At 48.9% G+C, this 21,690-nt stretch overlaps 1 protein-coding gene across 2 annotated transcripts in view; it reads right to left on the reverse strand.

Annotated features, from left to right (window-relative positions):
- col22a1 (collagen, type XXII, alpha 1) overlaps window positions 1-21,690 on the reverse strand; it is a 481,125-nt gene that overhangs the window by 74,327 nt on the left and 385,108 nt on the right. For both annotated transcript variants that reach the window (XM_072468265.1, XM_072468266.1), the window contains 2 exons: window positions 14,366-14,443; window positions 5,643-5,678 (listed from right to left, as the gene is read on the reverse strand). In XM_072468265.1, the coding sequence (XP_072324366.1) occupies window positions 5,643-5,678; window positions 14,366-14,443 (114 nt within the window). The remainder of the gene's footprint in view (window positions 1-5,642; window positions 5,679-14,365; window positions 14,444-21,690) is intronic.

Below are 21,690 nucleotides of genomic sequence, written 5' to 3' on the forward strand. Positions count from 1 at the left end.
GGAGTAGAGTCGGAGGGCGGAGTTCCTGTTGGTTCACAGTGCAGCTACATTTTGCAAGGTAGGAGTTGTTTTCTTTTGGTTTGTTTCTTGCGGGGGGGGGGGGGGGGGGGCAGCAAGCTATCTTTGTGTCATTTAGCAGAATCACCAAATTTAGAGGGTTCACTTGAGAGAGTAGCAGCAGTATATATATATACATATCTATTGTTTTTTAAGGGCCTAACGGGTGTTTAATCTTTTTTTTTCATTTTAAATCTTTTTGGGAATTCAGATCAGAGGGGATAGCAGCTCGGGCAGTTGCATGGTCCTCCTGTAGGATGTGGGTGGTGAGGGACACCACTGGTGTCCCCACTGACTACACCTGCGGGAACTGCACCCAACTCCAGCTCCTCCGAGACTGCATTAGGGAACTAGAGCTGGAGCTGGATGAACTTCGGATCATCCGGGAGGCAGAGGGGGTGATAGAGGAGAGTTACAGGAAGGTCGCCACACCCAAGGTTCAGGACAAGAGTAGCTGGGTTACAGTCTGGGGAAGGAAAAGGAATAGGCAGACAGTGCAGGGAACCACCATGGCCGTTCCCCTTCAAAACAAGTAGACCGTTTTGGATGCTGTTGGGAGGGATGACCTACCGGGGGAAGGCCCTAGCGGCCAGGTCTCTGGCACTGAGCCTTGCTCTGTGGCTCCAAAGGGAAGGGGGGAGAATAGAAAAGCAATAGTGATAGGAGACTCAATGGTTAGGGGAACGGATAGGAGACTCTGTGGTCGTGAACGAGACTCCCAGAAGGTATGTTGCTTCCCGAGTGCCAGGGTCAGGGATGTCTCGGATGGAGTCTACAGGATTCTTAAGGTAGAGGGTGAGCAACCAGAAGTCGTGGTGCATATAGGCACCAACGACATAGCTAAGAAAAGGGATGAGGATCTAAAAAGTGATTTTAGGGAGTTAGGTTGGAAGCTGAAGAACAGGACAAGCAGAGTAGTAATCTCAGGATTGCTACCAGTGCCACGTGCAAATGAGGCAAGGAACAGAGAGCGAGTGCAGCTGAACACATGGCCACAGGGCTGGTGCAGGAGAGAAGGCTTCAGATATGTGGATCATTGGGATACTTATGGGGAAGGTGGGACCTGTACATGAAGGACGTATTGCACCTAAACTGGAGGGGCACCAATATCCTCGCTGGGAGGTTTGCTAGAGCTCTTCGGGAGGGTTTAAACTAGTTTGGCAGGGGGGTGGGAACCAGAGCTATGGATCAGAGGATAGGGTAGCTGTTGAACAGGCAGAAATAGTATGCAGCGAGTCTGTGAGGAAGGATAGACAGTTGATAGGGCAAAGTTGCACTCAATGGAATGGGTTAAAGTCTGTCTGTTTCAATGCAAGGAGTGTCAGCAATAAGGGAGATGAACTTAGAGCATGGATCAGTTCTTGAAACTCCGATGTTGTGGCCATTACGGAGACATAGATTTCACAGGGGCAGGAATGGTTGTCAGGTGTTCCGAGTTTAGATGTTTTAAGAAGAATAGGGAGGGAGATAAAAGAGGAGGGGGAGTGGCACTGTTAATTAGGGAGTGCATTACAGCTGCAGAAAAGGAGGTAGTCGAGGAGGGTTTGTTTACTGAGTCAGTATTGGTGGAAGTCAGAAACAAGAAAGGAGCAGTTAATTTATTGGGAGATTTCTATAGACCCCCCAATAGCAGCAGAGAGATGGAGGAACAGATTGGGCGGCAGATCTTGGAAAGGTGCAGAAGTATCAGAGTTGTTGTCATGGGTGACTTCAACTTCACTAATATTGACTGGAACCTCCTCAGTGCAAATGGTTTGGATGGAGCAGATTTGTCAGGTGTGTACAGGAAGGACAAGGGGGGAGGCCATATTGGATTTGGTGCTTGGCAACGGACCAGGCCAGGTGTCAGATGTCTCGGTGGGAGAGCATTTCGGTGACAGTGACCACAACTTCTTGACCTTTACCATAGTCATGGAGAGGGATAGGAACAGGCAGTATGGGAAAGTATTTAATTTGGGGAGGAGAAATTATACTGCTATTAGACAGGAGCAGAGGAGCATAAAGTGGGAACAAGTGTTCTTGGGGAAATGCACAACAGTAATGTGGGGGTTGTTTAAGGAGCACTTGCTGCGAGTGCTGGATAGTTTTGTCCCACTGAGACGAGGAAGGAATGGTCAGGTGAAGGAGCCTTCGCTGACATGAGAAGTGGTGCTTCTAGTCAAGAGAAAGGAGGAAGCTTTCGTAAGGCTGAGGAAGCAAGGATCTGGCATGGCTCTGGAGGGTTACAAGGTAGCCAGGAAGGAACTCAAAAATAGACTGAGGAGAGCTAGAAGGGGGCATGAAAAAGCTCTGGCGGGAAGGATTAGGGAAAACCCCAAGGCGTTCTACACTTATGTGAGAAATAAGAGGATGATCAGAGTGAGAGTAGGGCCGATCAGGGATAGTGGAGGGAACTTGTGCCTAGAGTCTGAGGAGATGGGGGAGGCCCTAAATGAATATTTTGCTTCAGTATTCACTAGAGAGAGGGACCTTGTTGCTCATGAGAACAGCATGACCAGGTTAATCGACTCAAACAGGTTGATATTAAGAAGGAGGGGTAGCACGGTGGCACAGTGGTTAGCATTGCTGCCTCACGGCACCGAGGTCCAAGGTTCGATCCCGGCTCCAGGTCACTGCCTACGTGGAGTCTGCACATTCTCACTGTGTTTGCGTGGGTTTCACCCCCACAACCCAAAGATGTGCAGGGTAGGTGGATTGGCCACGCTAAATTGCCCCTTAATTGAAAAAAATTAATTCGGTAATCTAAAATTTTTTTTAAAAAGGAGGATGAGCTGGAAATTTTGAAAAGCATCAGGATAGGTAAATCCCCTGGGCCTGGCGGGATATACCCAAGGTTACTACGGGAAGAGAGGGAGGAGATTGTTGCGTCCTTGGCGATGATCTTTGCATCCTCACTCTCCCCTGGAGTAGTACCAGATGATTGGAGGGAGGCGAATTCTGTTCCCCTGTTCGGGAAAGGGAATCGGGAAATCCCTGGTAATTACAGACCAGTCAGTCTTACATCTGTGGTGAGCAAACGATTGGAAAAGATTCTGAGAGATAGGATTTCGGATTATTTAGAAAAACATAGTTTGATTAAAGATAGTCAGCATGGCTTTGTGAGGGGCAGGTCATGCCTCACAAGCCTCATTGAATTCTTTGAGGATGTGATGAGACACATTGATGAAGGCCGGGCAGTGGATGTGGTGTGTATGGATTTCAGTAAGGCATTTGATAAGGTTCCCCATGGTAGGTTCATTCAGAAAGTTAGGGGGCATGGGATACAGGGAAATTTGGCTGTCTGAATACAGAATTGGCTGGCCGAAAGAAGACAGTGAGTGGTAGTAGATGACAAGTATTCCGCCTGGAGGTCAGTGACCAGTGGTGTCCTGCAGGGATCTGTTCTGGGACCTCTGCTCTTTGTGGTTTTTATAAATGATTTGGATGAGGAAATGGAAGGGTGGGTTAGTAAGTTTGCCGATGACACGAATGTTAGTGGAGCTGTAGATAGTGTCGAGGGCTGTAGCAGGTTACAACAGAACATTGACAGGATGCAGAACTGGGCTGAGAAGTGGCAGATGGAGTTCAACCTAGATAAATGCGAAGTGATTCATTTTGGAAGATCAAATTTGAATGCTGAATACAGGGTTAAAGGCAGGATTCTTGGAAATGTGGAGGAACAGAGGGATCTTGGGATCCACATGCATAGATCCCTCAAATTTGCCACCCAGGTTGATAGGGTTGTTAAGAAGGCGTATGGTGTGTAGGGTTTCATTAACTTGGGGATTGAGTTTAAGAGCCGCGGGTTTTTGCTGCAGCTTTATAAAACCCTGGTTCGACCATACTTGGAACATTGTGTCCAATTCTGGTCACATTATAGGAAGGATGTGAATGCTTTGGCGAGGATGCAGAGGAGATTTACCAGGATGCTGCCTGGACTGAAGGGCATGTCTATTAAGAAAGGTTGAGGGAGCTAGGGCTTTTCTCATTGGAGCGAAGAAGGAAGAGAGGTGACTTGATAGAGCTGTACAAGGTGATGAGAAGCAAGGATAAAGTGGATAGCCAGAGACTTTTCCCAGGGCGGAAATGGCTGTCACGTGGGGACATAGTTTTAAGGTGATTGGAGGAAGGTATAGGGGAGACGTCAGAGGTAGGTTCTTTACACAGAGAGTGGTGGGTGCATGGAATGCACTTCCAGCGGATGTGGTGGAGTCAGAGTCATTAGGGACATTTAAATGACTCTTGGACAGGCACATGGACAGCGGTAAATTGAAGGGTTGTCAGTTAAGTTGATCTTAGATTAGGATAAATGGTCGGCACAACATCATGGGCCGAAGGGCATGTACTGTGCTGCACTGTTCTATGTTCTATGTAAACGATTTGGAGGAAAATGTAGCTGGTCTGATTAGTAAGTTCGCGGATGACATCAAAGTTGGTAGAGTGGCAGATAGTGTTCAGGATTGTCAGAGGATACAGCAGGACATAGATAGGTTGGAGACTTGGGCAGAGAAATGGCAAATGGAGTTTAATTCAGACAAATGTGAGGTAGTGCATTTTGGTAGGAACAACATAGGGGGAAAAATACCATAAATGGCAAAACTCTTCGGAATATAGAAAGTCAGAGAGACCTGGGCATGCAGGTCTACAGATCTTTGAAAGTGCCAACACAAGTGGATAAGTTAGTCAAGAAAACATACGGAATGCTTGCCTTCATTGGATGGGACAACGAGTATAAAAACTGACAAGTCATGCTACAGTTTTATAGAACCTGGGTAAGGCCGCTCTTGGAATATTGTGCACAATTCTGGTCACCACACTACCAGAAGGATGTGGAGGCTTTGGCAAGGGTGCAGAGGTGGTTAACCAAGATGTTGCCTGGTCTGGAGGGTGTTAGCTTTGTGGAGAGGCTGAATAGACTTGGACTGTTTTCATTAGAACGACGAAGGTTGAGGTGTGACCTGATAGAGGTTTACAAGATTATGAGGGGCATGGATAGAGTGGATGGGCAGGCACTCTTTCCCAGGGTGGAGGGGTCAGTCACCAAGGGGCACAGGTTTAAGGTCCGTGAGGCAAAGTTTAGAGGAGATGTGCGAGGCAGGCAGGTTTTTTACATAGAGGGTGGTGAGTGCCTGGGATACGTTGCCAGGGGAGGTTGTGGAAGGAGATACATTAAAGGCGTTCAAAAGGCAGCAAGGAGCCATGATGGGCCAAATGGTCCCTTCCGTGATGGAGTTACGGCAACTCATGGAATCACATTGGACCATTCAATTGAATCATCGGGTGTGATTTGCCGTCCCTTCGCGACGGCGAGATCTTCCTGCTGAAGGTGATTGCTCCCCATGGTGGCTTCCGCGGCGGCTGGGAGGGTGAGCCACACAAAACGCCATAGGCTTCGTTGGTACCAGAAAGTCCTGTCAGCAAGCTGCCTCCACTACCAGAAAATTCACTGTGGGGGGTGGGGTGGGGCAGAAATCACGACCTCCGATTTTAACTTTGAGCAAGACCGTTTAAGAAAGAAATCCATGGCTTTTTGTTGCTCTGCACTGTTGAACTTTCAACTTTAATTCCTGTACAGAACTGAATGTTTACTACAAATGTTGTCCTACCGGATGGCCACGTTCACCAGATTGTCCTGCAAGGCCCTAGACGATAAAAACAAAAACAAAATTTTTTTCTCATACGTACTTTCACAATTTCTGGTGGGCTATATTCTCTGTATAATCATGAAGTTACGAATGAGCAACAATTAGACTTGAGTCCACACATGGTTTGTGTAAGCAGTAGACTTGGCTAACATCCAAGGCTCTATCATAGGCTCAAATAGGTCGATAATCTATGTTTGATGCATAAAAGTTACATCTATGTCACTGCTTTCAGAATGCTCTAAAGTATCCTTTGGATTGTTATCACTGTGGAGGTAAATATAGTAGACAGGAGCAGTTATATGATATTATAAAGGGTGCATTGATACTACGACGTGTAAGCTTTTGGCTTTACAGTGACACACACTGTGGTCATAATGATTGTTTGTCATTACATGCACGCTGCTGGGAAGTCAGGCAAATTCCTACAGTGTAAATGTAGCCTACAATTGGAGTGTGATCCAAGGTGACTCCAGACTTCAGTGAAGTGTGTTTCCCTGGAGAGGTCACTCTCTCTTTCACTCCAGGGACTGATCAGATTCTTTCTCTCGACTTGCACAATGCAGATTTAAGCTTTGGAAAATCCTTTTCACCGACATTAAACCTGCCACGTAAATGCTCACACAAGGTACAGCCTTTGTCTTAAGAAAATGTCTTTAACAATTAGAGCTGGAATGACATCATTAGTATAGATTATCATGAAAGTTTAACAATTTGTTACAACTTAGAAGCAGGTATGTTCTACATTTTGCTTTGAAAAGCACTTTGTTCACCTTAAAGGGTTTTGAGTTCTGAAACGTACTATATAAATGGAAGATTTTCTTTAGGCAATGATAATTATAAGGCTCAGATATTCCATGGATTGAAAAAAAATCCAATTCAACCAGCTTCAATCCAAAACTCCAACTGAGATGATTTTCATAGTCTTCATTGACCTGTGCCTTTAACTAAGTTCAATATGAGGACAAGGGGCTTAACAATCATCTTTTTTGAAAGGGCTCACTTTCTTGCCGTGTGGCCAGATCAAGGGGCATGATTCTCCCAAAAGGGAACAAAGTCCCCTAGCGAGCTCATTTAGCTGCGTGTTTCCCAGCACTCTCAGTGCCCTAACTCTAACCCAACGCGACTCGTGTTGAATAAGGGGCCTGAAACGAGAACGTGCGACCGAGGTCGCACAGAGCCCTGATTTGTACAGTGGCAAGCTCTGCTCGCTGGAACTCCCCATGTGTAGTGAGAGATCGGGGCTGTCGTGTTAAGCACACTGAAATAACACGGGCTGCAACTGGATGCAGCTATACCTGAATGATACTCCAGACCTTGAAGTTAGTTCAATTTGATTTATTGAACCTGTCACACAGTTAGCACAGTTCTCTCTGAGTTCGACTCTCTGCTAATTTAAGTGTGATTACACTGTCTGGCTGAACCAGAATAGCTCTTAGCCACGTGCTGTAGGTGTTATGTGATATATACACCCGACTCACTCTGTAGATGTCCCCAGTGGAAAGAGGCGGAGTGTGAGTGCCTTGTGACTTTTATAGTGGGAAACCACCCCCAAGTGTTCTGCCTGATGATTGGTTATGTCCTGTTCTCTGTGTTCATTAGCTGCCTGTCTGTATCTCATTATGTGCATGTCTGCATATCATGACAGGGGCGCCATTTAAAATCGCCGTCTCCGTCTCCGAGGCCCGCAAAACAATACTCAACCATCCCCAAGCCCGAACGCAATATGGGAGGGTTGGCACCAAACTGCACTCACTCCAGGGGCGGGATTCTCCCGCAACCGGCGGTCGGGCCGTACCGGCGCCAAAGAGTGGCGTGAACCACTCCGGCGTCGGGCCGCCCGGATGGTGCGGAATCCTCCACACTTCCGGGGCTAGGCTGCCGCAGGAGTGGTTGGCGCCACGCCAACCGGCGAAGAAGGTCCTCGGCCGGCCGGTGCGAATTGCCGCATGCGCAGGAGCGCCAGCATGTTCTGGCGCATGTGCAGAACTGCTGGTGTGTCTCCTGCGCATGCGCAGGGGGATTCCTCTCCGCGCCGGTCATCGCGGAGCCTTACAGAGGCCGCTGCGGAGGGAAAGAGTACCCACACGGCACACATCCGCCCGCAGATCGATGGGCCCCGATCGCGGGCCAGGCCCCTCCCCCCCACCAAGGACTCTGCAGGCTGCCCTCAAAGCCAGGTCCCGCCGGTATGGACCTTGTCCATTTCACGCCGGCGGGACTGGCCAAAAACAGGCGGCCGCTCGGCCCATCGGGGCCCGGAGAGTTGCCGGGTTGGGGGGGGGGGGGGGGGGGGGAGGGGGGGGAGGCCACTGCCAGCAGCCCCCGACCGGCACGGCACGATCCCTGCCTCCGCCCAAAAACTTGTGCCGGGGAATTCGGCTGCCGGCGCCGGAGCGGGATTCACGCCGCAACCCGGCAATTCTCCAACCCGGCAGGGGGTCGGAAAATCTCGCCCCATGTCTTTGAGGAGAAGGGGTTGAATGCCAAAGCCTCAAGTACCTCGGGAATCTGCACATTAGAGTAAGGCTTACTGTCTCGCTCTAATATGCAGATTTGCTGAAAGGTGATCCACCCAATGTGGACGAAATTGCATTGAATTTCAGGAGGCGTTGCGAGCCGGGTAGATCCCAGGCGCGGGGGTCTCCTGGCTTTCAACAGCAATGCTGCGCCGTGGCAAGCTGCTTTCCCGGCACGGCGTGGCCAGAGGATCGCACCCCAGGTCTCATATTGACAATATTTGGAAAGTAGCCATCTTTTAAAAAGGGCACCTTGCAGTGGTAACATACTGCCAGCAGCTTAACCAAACCCCTTATAGCCAGGAAGTCCTATCAGATTGGCCAGCAGCTCTTGCAGTTCCTGAAGCGCCAGAACTCAATGGTGGGCACTACTGAGACTGCAAGCAGGCCCATGAGGATTGGGAATGGATATGAGACCCGGGGAAGTCCTGGGCTTTTTGGACTGAAAGGGATAGAGCATCCTAGCCAGGGGGAGTGGGGGTGAGGGGGTAGGTTTTGGCGGCCAGGCGAGGAGGCACAAAGTTTGTGGAGGGGGGTGGGGGAACATTTTGGAGGGGTGCTCGCAGTGCATTTTGACCCAGCGATTGTGAAGGAACGGCAATATATTTCCAAGTCAAGATGATGAGTGACTTGGAGGGGAAATTTCAGGTGGTGGGGTTCCCAGGTATCTGCTGCCCTAATCCTCCTAGATGGTAGTGGGCATGGGTTTGGAAGGTGCTGCCTAAGGAACCTTGGTAAGTTCCTTCAGTGCATTTTATAGATGGTACATGCTGCAGCCACTGTTCGTCGGTGGTGGAGGGTTTGAATGTTTGTGGAAGGGGGAGCAATCAAGTGGGCTCCTTTGGCCTGGATGGTGTTGAGCTTCTTAATTGTAGTTGGAGCTGCACTCATCCAGGGAAGTGGGGAGTATTCCATCACCCTTCTGACATGTGCCTTGTTTATGATGAACAGGCTTTGGGAGGTCAGGAAGTGAGTTACTTGCTGCAGGTTTCTTAGCCTTTGACCTGCTCTTGTAGCCACAGTATTAATTTGGGGAGTCCAGTTCAGTTTCTGGTCAATGTTAAACCCAGGATATTGATCATAGAATCATAGAAGTTTACAGCATGGAAACAGGCCCTTCGGCCCAACCAGTCCATGCCGCCCAGTTTTTACCATTAAGCTAGTCCCAGTTGCCCGCACTTGGCCCATAACCCTCTATACCCATCTTTCCCATGTAACTATCTAAATGCTTTTTAAAAGACACAATTGTACCCGCCTCTACTACTACCTCTGGCAGCACATTCCAGACACTCACTACCCTCTGAGTGAAGAAATTGCCCCTCTGGGCCCTTCTGAATCTCTCCCCTCTCACCTTAAACCTGTGCCCTCTAGTTTTAGACTCCCCTAACTTTGGGAAAAGATGTTGACTATCTACCTTATCTATGCCCCTCATTATTTTATAGACCTCTATAAGATCACCTCTAAGCCTCCTACGCTCCAGGGAAAAAAGTCCCAGTCTATCCAGCCTCTCCTTATAACTCAAACCATCAAGTCCCGGTAACATCCTAGTAAATCTTTTCTGCACTCTTTCTAGTTTAATAATATCCTTTCTATAATAGGGTGACCAGAACTGCACACAGTATTCCAAGTGTGGCCGTACCAATGTCTTGTACAACTTCAACAAGACGTCCCAACTCCTGTATTCAATGTTCTGACCAATGAAACCAAGCATGCCGAATGCCTTCTTCACCACCCTGTCCACCTGCGACTGCACCTTCAAGGAGCTATGAACCTGTACTCCTAGATCTCTTTGTTCTATAACTCTCCCCAACGCCATACCATTAACTGAGTAGGTCCTGGCCTGATTCGATCTGCCAAAATGCATCACCTCACATTTATCTAAATTAAACTCCATCTGCCATTCGTCGGCCCACTGGCCTAATTGATCAAGATCCCGTTGCAATCCTAGATAACCTTCTTCACTATCCACTGTGCCACCAATCTTGGTGTCATCTGCAAACTTACTAACCATGCCTCCTAAATTCTCATCCAAATCATTAATATAAATCACAAGTAACAGTGGACCCAGCACCGATCCCTGAGGTACACCACTGGTCACAGGCCTCCAGTTTGAAAAACAACCCTCTACAACCAGCCAATTTTGAATCCAATTGGCAACCTCACCCTGGATCCCGTGAGCTTTAACCTTCTGCAACAACCTACCATGCGGTACCTTGTCAAAGGCTTTGCTAAAGTCCATGTAGACAATGTCTACTGCACTGCCCTCATCTACCTTCTTGGTCACCCCCTCAAAAAACTCAATCAAATTTGTGAGACATGATTTTCCACGCACAAAGCCATGCTGACTGCCCCGAATCAGTCCTTGCCTCTCTAAATGCTTGTAGATCCTGTCTCTCAGAATACCTTCTAGCAACTTACCTACTACAGACGTTAGGCTCACCGGTCTGTAGTTCCCAGGCTTTTCCCTGCTGCCCTTCTTAAACAAGGGCACAGCATTCGCTACTCTCCAATCTTCAGGCACCTCACCTGTGGCTGCCGATGATTCAAATATCTCTGTTAGGGGACCCGCAATTTCCTCCCTAGCCTCCCACAACATCCTGGGATACATTTCATCAGGTCCCGGGGATTTATCTACCTTGATGCGCTTTAAGACTTCCAGCACCTCCTCTTCTGTAATATGCACACTTCTCAAGACATCACTATTTATTTCCCTTAGTTTCCTAACATCCATGCCTTTCTCCACCGTGAATACCGATGAGAAATATTCATTCAGGATCTCACCCAACTCTTGTGGCTCTGCACATAGATGTTCTTGTTGATCCTTAAGAGGCCCTACTCTGTCCCTAGTTACTCTTTTTCCCTTTATGTATCTGTAGAAGCTCTTTGGATTCTCCTTTGCATTATTTGCCAAAGCAATTTCATGTCCCCTTTTTGCCCTCCTGATTTCCCTCTTAACTCTATTTCGACAATCTCTATACTCTTCAAGGGATCCACTTGATCCCAGTTGTTTATGTACGTCATATGCCTCCTTCTTCTTTTTGACCAGAGTCTCAATATCTCGAGTCATCCAGGGTTCCCTACTTCTACCAGCCTTGCCCTTCACTCTAAAGGGAATGTGCTTACCCTGAACCCTGGTTAACACATTTTTAAAAGCCTCCCATTTACCAGCCGTCCTTTTGCCTGCCAACAGTCTCCCCCAATCTACCTCTGAAAGTTCCTGTCTGATACCATCAAAATTGGCCTTGCCCCAATTAAGAATTTTAACTCTTGGGCCAGACCTATCATTCTCCATAGCTATCTTAAAACTAATGGAGTTATGGTCACTTGTCCCAAAGTGATCCCTCACTAACACTTCTGTCACTTGCCCTTCCTTATTTCCCAAGATGAGGTCAAGTTTTGCCCCCTCTCTAGTCGGTCCATCCACATACTGAATGAGAAATTCCTCCTGAATACACTCAACAAATTTCCCTCCATCCAAGCCCCTAATGCTATGGCTGTCCCAGTCAATGTTGGGAAAGTTAAAGTCCCCTACTATTACCACCCTATTTTTCTTGCAGCTATCTGTAATCTCCTTACATATTTACTCCTCAATTTCCCGCTGACTATTTGGGGGCCAGTAGTACAGTCCTATCAAGGTGATCTCTCCCTTCTTATTTTTCAGTTCCACCCATCTAGACTCAGTGGGCGAACCCTCGGATATATCCCCTCTAAGTACTGCCGTAATGTTCTCCCTAATCAAAAACGCCACTCCCCCTCCTCTCTTACCTCCTGTTCTATCCTTTCTATAGCATCTGTACCCCGGAACATTGAGCTGCCAGTCCTGCCCCTCCCTTAGCCATGTTTCAGTCATAGCTATAATATCCCAGTCCCATGTGCCCATCCATGCCCTGAGTTCATCCGCTTTGCCCGTCAGGCCCCTTGCATTGAAATAAATGCAGTTTAATGTAGACTTTCCTTGCTCTCTGCCCTGCTTTCTCTGGTCATGCTTTACACACTCTCCCTTCCTGCCTTTTGTTTCCGTCCCCACTGACTTCCTACATCGGTTCCCATCCCCCTGCCACATTAGTTTAAACCCTCCCCAACTGCACTAGCAAACACCCCCCTGAGAACATTGGTTCCGGTCTTTGGATAGGAGGGGATTTAGCAATGGTAATACCATTGAATGTCAAGGGACGATAGTTAGATCCTCTCCTGTCGCAGATTGTCATTGCCTGGCACTTGTGTGGTGCAAATGTTACTTGCGCAGGACAGCCTAAGCCTGGATATTGTCCACGTCTTTCTGCATTTGGACATGAACTGCATCAATACCTGAGGAGTTGTGATTGGTGCTGAACATTCTGCAGTCATCTGCGAACATCCCACTTCTGACCTTATGATGGAAAAAGGGTAATTAATGAAGCAGTTGAAGGTGGTTGGGCCGAGGACACTACCCTGTGGAACTCCTGCAGTGATGCCCTGGAGTTGGGATGATTGATCTCCAACCACCACAACCATCTTCCTTTGTACCAGTGGAGGGTTTCCACCCTGATTCCCAATGACTCCAGTTCTGCTAGGGCTCCTTGATGCCACATTCAATCAACTGGCACCTCGATGTCAAGGGCAGTTCATTGTTACCTCACCTCTGGTGTTCAGCTTCTCTGTCCATGTTTTACATGCTTACACCTGCCAAAAACATGGCCTCTAAGCTGGAGTGTGTGTGTGGAGGCGGGGGGTGGGGGTGGGCTGCTGGGCTTTAAAATCCAGCCCCGGGGGGGGGGGGGGGCTGCTGGGTTTTAAAATCCAGCCCATTAAAACTGATACTTTTATGAAAATACTTTGCAGTATTGAGATCTGAATGCTCAGGAATTATTCCAAATTGGGGCCTTCAAAAGAACAGCTCTCTCTTTGAGATCTGAGTCAGCTCTCTCTGAGTTTTGAGTCCCTATTGTAAATTGACTGGAAAGGTAAAGAATGAATACTTTCTGCCTGCAGAGCTGTGTTAAAATATAAACTGGGTGAACATTGCCCTTTTTTGTGCAACAATTCCTAAGTTTTGATGTTGCAGGATAACGCCTATCCCTCACTTCTAAAATTCAGGAAAGGCGTGGAGGCTCAGCAAAATTGCTTTCCTTCTTCTCTATGTTTTTGCCGCAACTATCATGAGGTTTCCAGACCTGTGCCCTGAGAACTGACTTTCAGAAGCTATGATGTGACCTTGGGTAACACAATCAACTACAAATGAATGCTCTCAACCAACAACTCTTGGATCCTTTGGTTTGTTAAGGTTTGCTGTGACAAAAAAAATGAAGCTGCCTGAATGAGAACGCGAGTGATCTCCCGGACACCCAAGAAGCAATCATTACGCCAAGTGCCAAGGGCACTGTGCAATCGAGAACTGCACTGACGGCCAACAGGGTCATTGCTGAGTTGAGACTTGAACACGCTGGGCAATTAACTAGCTAGCAAATGAAAACTGGAAAAGCCATTGCTGCTCTCCGGACTGTTGTTGTTTCTGGCCCACCTGCCTCTCAGATTTGGGAACTGTAATACCAATCTGTAGTGCAGTATCACAATTTCCCCTTGTTTCCATACGTTTTGGTGTTTTCAGATACTCTGATTTGTAACAGTATTTATCTCCTGTTTGTTGTGCTGCAGACACTTGTTAATCTGTGGAATAAGAACTCTGTGAATACGTGCACTTCCAAGTTTGTCCTGGAAGGACCGTCAACTGATCAACAAAATACACCTGCTTTCTAATAATTAGTTAATGAGGGGAAAAAAAAAACATTGGTTGCTGCAGCAGCAATGTCATGAATTGCAATCTGACAGGATCCCAGAGAATAACTGGCGTCCACACCAATTACTTGGCTTGGGTCTTGTGGGCCCTTCTGCTTAATGCCATCCCTGAGGCCAATCATCAACTCTGCAGCTGCAGGATTCAGGCTCGAGCTGCCAGACAAGGATCTCTGTGCCTTCAGTGCCCAAAAAGTTTATTCCAGTCCCAGGAAACCAAAATTGTTTGCTTTTGGCGGGCGCATTTGTAGTGTAGAGGAACAGGTACTGAAGAATTAACACTCCATAAAAATGAAACAGCTTTTGCCTCACAAATTCAGGGACAAGCTGACCTTCAGCATTTGACCCAACTCTGGTTTCAAAGGTAGTTTTGGAAAATGAATTGAATTGACTCACTGGTGTTCCTGCGGTCCCTTCACCTGGAGGTCCTCTGTCTCCTGGTAACCCTGGCAAACCCGGATCCCCTAGATCACCCTACAAGAAGGGAAAAGAAGAACATTAACTTAAGAATAAACAGTTTATACGAGAGTGCATAACTTGCTGCACTGTCCCTTTTTATTTTAACATTATTTCTTTCCAATGTCCTCATTCCAAATGGCCACTCTTAATATGTGATTCTGGACAGTGAGTTTTAGTGGGGTAATTGATCCTGCGAGGTATCACAAGTAAATTCATTCCTGTCATCAACATATGTCTACAGATTAATTAACTTATCTGGCAGAAATTATCAGCTTCCATTGGCATTTGAAAGTTTAAATGATTTTTCTTTTCTCTTTCTATTTGGGGCGCGATTCAGCGGACGGTAATTAAAGTCCGCTAAAGGGCACGTTTGGCGGGGTATTTCTCGGCAGCTGTAGCACCGAGAAATACCCCGCTCTCCAACAGCGCTGTGCCTTTTTTTGCCATCGTGGAGTTTCTCTCTGCCGAGGCCTCACTTAGAGCTAGATTCTTCCGCCCCGCACACCACAAGATCGCCACAGGCAGGACGAGGACCATGTAAAGGTCCATTGACATTAGGTGGGAATTTCCGGTCGCCGGGCGGGGGCAGCGGAGAATCCCGCCATTAGTAATTTTCTGCTGGCGAGCTTCGCCATTTTGTGTGGTAGCCCCTATCTTTTTACCCCCACTTCAGGCAGCCCCCATGTTTTTGACACCCTGTCACCCCCCCACCCTCCCAGGAACCCCCCTTCTACCTGGCAAGGTCACTCCCGGGCCTGACCCTTGGCAATGCCAATCTGGCACCCGAGCACTCTGCCACAGCCAGCCTGGCACACTGGCAGTATCCCTGGCACCCTGGCAGTGCCACAACACTGCCCTGTTCCTGACTACCCAGGGGTCTCCAATGCCCTGGGAGACTTCCCCCCCTCAGGTGCCGTTACTACTGAACCACATTTGTGCGGATCAGCGATAAACGGCACCTTAGCGAGGTCTTGCAAGTACGCCTGGGCACTGGGTGAATCTGGGCGTCATTCTCCGACCCCCCCCGCCGGGTCGGAGAATGGCCGTTGGCCGCCGTGAATCCCGCCCCCGCCCCCGCCGAAGTCTCCGCTCCCGGAGATTGGGCAGGGGCGGGAATCGGGCCGCGCCGGTTGGCGGGACCCACCGCTGGATTCTCTGGCCCGGATGGGCCGAAGTCCCGCCCAGAAATTGCCTATCCCGCCGGCGTAAATCAAACCTGGTATTTACCGGCGGGACCAGGCGGCATGGGCGGGCTCCGGGGGGGGGGGGGGGGGGGGGCGCGGGGCGATCTGACCCCGGGGGGTGCCTCCACGGTGGCCTGGCCCACGATCGGGGCCCACCGATCCGCGGGCCGGGCCTGTGCCGTGGGGGCACTCTTTCCCTTCCGCCTCCGCTACGGCCTCCACCATGGCGGAGGCGGAAGAGACTCTCCCCACTGCGCATGCGCGGGAAACTTTTAGCGGCCGCTGACGCTCCCGTGCATGCGCCGGGAAACTGTCAGCGGCCGGTGATGCTCCCGCGCATGCGCCGCATTTCCGCGCCAGCTGGCGGGGAAACAAACGCCATTTCCGCCAGCTGGCGGGGCGGAAATCCCTCCGGCGTCGGCCTAGCCCTTCAATGTTGGGGCTAGGCCGCCAAAGATGCGGAGCATTCCGCACCTTTGGGCCGGCGCGATGCCCGTCTGATTGGCGCCGTCTTTGGCGCCAGTCGGCGGACATCCCGCCGTTGGGGGAGAATTACCCCTGGTGTCTGGGTATTTTAATGAGCAAATGAGTTTTCGCGCCCAATATGGAGCCCGATTTGGGGCTCGCATGCGATTCACCAGTTTCATCCGGATCCGTGGCGGGCACAACGGGATCGCTGAATATTTCCATTGGTGGGGGAAGTCCAAAACCTGGCATAATAACCATGAATGAATTCAGGAGAAACTTCTTTATCTGGAGTGGTTGGAATTTGGAACATGCTTTGACATCGAAATATTAAAATAAAGAGCAGGGGCGAAATTCTCCCGAAACGGCGCGATGTCCGCCGACTGGCGCCCAAAATAGCACCCCAGAGCCCGCCCACGCCGCCTTGTCCCGCCGTTCAAAAGGTGGTTTAATCCACGCCGGCAGGACAGGCAATTTATCGGTGGGACTTCGGCCCATCCGGGCCGGAGAATCGAGTGGGGGGGCCCGCCAACCGGCGCGGCGCGATTCCCGCCCCCGCCGAATCTCCGGTGCCGGAGACTTCGGCAACCGGCGGGGGCGGGATTCACGGCAGCCCCCAGTGATTCTCCGACCCGGCGGGGGGTCGGAGAATGACGTCCCATATACCCATTTAAGGGAATTCCAGATATGCATATGAGAGAAATGTACAGAAGAATATCTAGAAAAGGTTGAGCGAAAGGTGGTAGAAGGCTTATGTAGAACATAAACACGTGGATAGACCAACTGAGCCGGCTGCACTTTTACTGTGCCAAAAACTCCATGTAATGTAATTTGGTATTCAGTATGTGAGCAATTTACTCAGCACTGATCAATCTTTCCTTCTCCTATAATACCGACACCTTTGAATTCAGAAGAACTGTTCCCCTTATTTTCACAAAATAATTTCTCTATTTCTCAGAAATGGCATGTTGTACACTTGTTTACACTAACAAAGGCATGGTCAGATCTAAAAGTATAATGTTCAAAGTATAAAGTTCAAAAGGAGCTGGATTAAGTAATGTGTTAAGGACAAGCATCTGTTCATGTCAGGATATGATCACTTTCAGTCAATACTTTTAAAAACTGGACACAGACAAGCTATTGAAGCATCTTCTGCAAATCATGTTACTTTGGCATAATAATAATCTTTATTAGTGTCACAAGTAGACTGATATTAACACTGCAATGAAGTTACTGTGAAAATCCCTTAATCGCCACACTGCGGCGCTGTGGCCATCTAAAATGGCCGCCCGCAAAGGATAAAGGGAATTGTGGTCAAGTCGGGACACAGCCTCTGTGTATTCAGCAAAGGAAAACCAGACCGAACTGAAACTTGCACCTGTTAAAGGTCAATCACTGATTTCCCCAGGTCTATAGACTCAAATCAAGGAATAGCAACAGTAGCAGACTCCCTGGCGCCGCTCCCCCTTATTTGGAAAGGCCTATGCACTTGGAACAATAATGACTTGGACCCGCCCAGCCATCAAGGTACCCGCCCTTAATTGGCCAGTCTCGATCAGAGTGATCAAGACCCTATCGATCCATTGGATCCTGAGCTAACCCCGCCCAAAAGGGCACGAAAGAGAAGAAGGATAAGAGGCCCTGAGCACTAGGGATTGATCTCTTTTGGGACCGGCCTGCACCCACACCAATCACAGCATAACGACCATCCAAGTTCAAGACCCGCGATCGCTATCTGAGAGAGACGAGCTGCAGCCGAGACGAACCTGCCGATTTCCAGCCGACACACGTGGGGACTCAGATAAGGCCTTATCTACCTGCAATGAGCCGGTCATCCAGAAGTTAAGTAAAGGTTATCTTAGTTGACAGGTGTAGTTTAATGCATAGTCGCATGTATCATTGCACAGAGAGATAAGTCTTGTGTTTAATAATAAACTGTCTTTTGAACTAACATATTGATTGTGTGGTCATTTGGTTAATACAAGAAACATACTCGCAGCTTGTGGTTTGTTAATAAAAGTAGCAACATTATTGGCGACTCTGGTGGGACTCGATTAGAAGTGACTTTGTTACTCCGAGAGATCCCACAACTTTGAATTAAATTGGAGAAGGAAAAAGAAACCACTAACGCAAGTTTCGTATTGGCCAAATAACCAAATTTCAGAAGTGTGCACTAACCGCATGCGTAACGAACAGGGAAGGGTAAGGTAAACTCATCAGACTTGCATGCAAATCTAGAGTGATTGTGAGCCGGAATATAGCCGTAAGCCGTACCCATTGTTCGATCGACTCCTTATTCCCCCTGTTCCAAATCAAAATTAGACAAGAGATGGCAGCGCAATTAGTAGAGAAGACAATGAATCCGCAGCAGCAACCCGAGGTTACAGTAGTCGATAAGTCAGAGCAGTGCCCCGTATGGGAGGATGTGTTGAGGAAGTATTTAAAGGGGAAAGGATGGCCCCTTTGGTCGAATTTTTGTGCAAACACTGAGACAGGTCCAGGAAAGATAGGACAAACTTGGTGGGAGAATCTATGTGAGATTTGCAAGAAGAATGCAGTGAAGTTTAAAAAGCCAATGGCAATAGTGTGTTGCTTGGCACAGTTACGAGGAACCGAGGAGGTTGTAGAGACACTCCGCAGTCAGTTAAGAGAGCAGGAGGAAGAGAATCAGAGAAACAATGAGGAACTCCGGGAGATGTTAGCCGCTAAGGAAAGGGAAATCGCCGATGTTAAACGCGCCCACCAGTCCTGTATAGTACACCGTAGCAGCTTTCAAACCCAGTACGACAAGGCCTATCAAGACACATAACGTGCGGTGTTGGTAAGAGAGGAGACTGAACAAAAGGTCACTCAGCTAACAAACAAATGTGCCGATTTACAGGCAGCTTTAAGAGCGCTCCAGCAGGCCACTAAGGAGCAAAGGCAAAGTACCGCTGTTCACACCAAGTGCCAGCGAGAGATAGACAGACTCCAATCACTACTTTCAGTTCAGAATGGTTTTATGTGTACCTTCGGGACAGTAGGAAAAGAGGAGGAAGAGATGGCCGATTGGGCAGAGTTAAAAGAAAGCGGGCACAAATACGTCGACAGAACTGAAGGTCGAAAGCAACCGCCACCTATCCAAAAAAGAAAAGCACCAGCAGCCCCGACTAAACAGATAGCACCAACTCCCACGAGTAGTGAAACTGCCCCGGCACCCATGGATCCGGTCACTACAGAAAGAAGGATAAGGGATCATATACGTCCAGCTATCACCTACACCACCCCACTCACGATAACCCAGCTAAGGGACGCCTGCAATAAGCTCACACCATTTGAGCCCACTGCAGACCCGCATAGCTTCTTTGAGGAGGTGCGCCAACAAAAGGTTATGTATGGTTTAGATGAAAGGGAGGAAGTAAAATTAATTGTAATGAGCCTTAGCCAGTCCGTAAGATCAGCTTTACCTGAACCCCAAAATGTAGGAGGGGGAACCCTAAGTGAAATGAGGGACTCAATATTAGCTGCTATCGGGTATAATAAAGGGGATCCAGTAGAGGATTTGAATAATTGGAGGCAGAAGAAAGGAGAGTACCCGACGGCCTTTGCCGGTCGCCTCTGGATCCATTTCAAAGCAGTTTTTGAGGAATTAAACCACGCCAACCTTGATGCAGAAGAAACCACTAAATGGTCCTGAACCTTAGTTTCGCACGCAACAGAAGCAGGGAAAAGGGCTTGTGCAAACTATGACCCGGCAGATCACACAATAATGAGGCATGACTCAGGCGCCTCTCTCGGGGAATGGGAACAGTCACTACAGGAGCAGATGGAACAGAATGGATGAGAAGGCACCATGCACCCAGTTAGACCTAGTCAGGAACCCGCATGGATAAATGAGGGTAAGAGAGAGGAACTGTACCACAGGGAACAGTATCCCAGAGCACAAGGTTCACTCTATGCGCCACGAGGATCATGTTATACTTGTGGACAAACGGGACACTTCGCCCGCGATTGTAGACAAAATCCCCCACCCAATTACCGAAACCAGAGAGCCCAGAAACAACCCAACATCCCGGCCAGAAACAATAGGCCAGACCATGATCGCCTGCCACGTCAGCTAGAAGGCAAGGCTCGCCCCATGCATACCGTAAATGCCCGCTCAGATAATCTAGCATATAACTCTTTTTAAAAAAATATATTTTATTCAAAATTTTTTGGCCAAACAAAACAATACAAAGGTTTTCCTTTTTACAATAAAACAGTATAAATAACAGTGGCCGTTTTAACAACTAATATATAAACTAAATGGTAACTGCCATATCAAAAATAATAACTCTCCAAAAATAAAATCAAGCAATCCAATATACATAACCCGGTACAAATATCTATACACAAACATCACTGAGGACCCGCCCCCCCCCCCCCCCCCCCCCCCACCCCTTCCCCCCTGGGTTGCTGCTGCTACCTTCCCATTTCCTTTATCGTTCTGCGAGGTAGTCAATGAACGGTTGCCACCGCCTGGTGAACCCTTGAGCCGAACCCCTGAGTGCGAACTTTATCCGTTCTAGTTTTATAAACCCTGCCATGTCATTTATCCAGGTCTCCACACCCGGGGGTTTGGCTTCCTTCCACAGAAGCAATATCCTTCGCCGGGCTACTCGGGACGCAAAGGCCAAGACATCAGCCTCTTTCGCCTCCTGCACTCCCGGCTCTTCTGCAACCCCAAATATAGCCAACCCCCAGCCTGGCTCGACCCGGACCCCCACCACCTTCGAAAGCACCTTTGCCACCCCCACCCAGAACCCCTGCAGTGCCGGACATGACCAAAACATGTGGGTGTGGTTTGTTGGGCTTCTCGAGCATCTCCCACACCTATCCTCTATCCCGAAAAATTTACTGAGCCTTGCTCCGGTCATATGCGCCCTGTGTAAAACCTTGAATTGTATCAGGCTTAGCCTGGCGCACGAGGACGACGAGTTTACCCTATGTAGGGCATCAGCCCACAGCCCCTCCTCAATCTCTTCCCCCAGCTCTTCTTCCCATTTCCCCTTCAGCTCATCCACCATGATCTCCCCCTCGTCCCTCATTTCCCTGTATATATCCGCCACCCTACCATCCCCCACCCATGTCCCTGAGATCACTCTATCTTGAATCTCCTGCATCGGGAGCTGCGGGAATTCCCTCACCTGCTGCCTCGCAAAAGCCCTCAGTTGCATGTATCGAAATTCATTCCCTTGGGGCAACCCATATTTTTCCGTCAGCGCTTCCAGACTCGCAAACGTCCCGTCTACGAACAGATCTCTCAGTTGCACAACCCCAGCTCTCTGCCATGCTCCAAATCCCCCATCCATTCTCCCCGGCACAAACCTATGGTTATTTCTTATCGGGGACCGCACTGAGGCTCCCGTCCTTCCCCTATGTCGTCTCCACTGCCCCAAAATTTTTAGTGTTGCCACCACCACTGGACTTGTGGTGTATTTTTTCGGGGAGAACGGCAACGGCGCCATCACCATTGCTTGTAGGCTGGTTCCCTTGCAGGACGCCATCTCCAATCTCTTCCATGCCGCTCCCTCCCCTTCTCCCATCCACTTACACACCATTGAGGTATTGGCGGCCCAGTAGTATTCACTTAGG

The sequence above is a fragment of the Scyliorhinus torazame genome, chromosome 11 (assembly GCF_047496885.1).
Source record: "Scyliorhinus torazame isolate Kashiwa2021f chromosome 11, sScyTor2.1, whole genome shotgun sequence".
Lineage (NCBI taxonomy): Eukaryota > Metazoa > Chordata > Chondrichthyes > Carcharhiniformes > Scyliorhinidae > Scyliorhinus > Scyliorhinus torazame.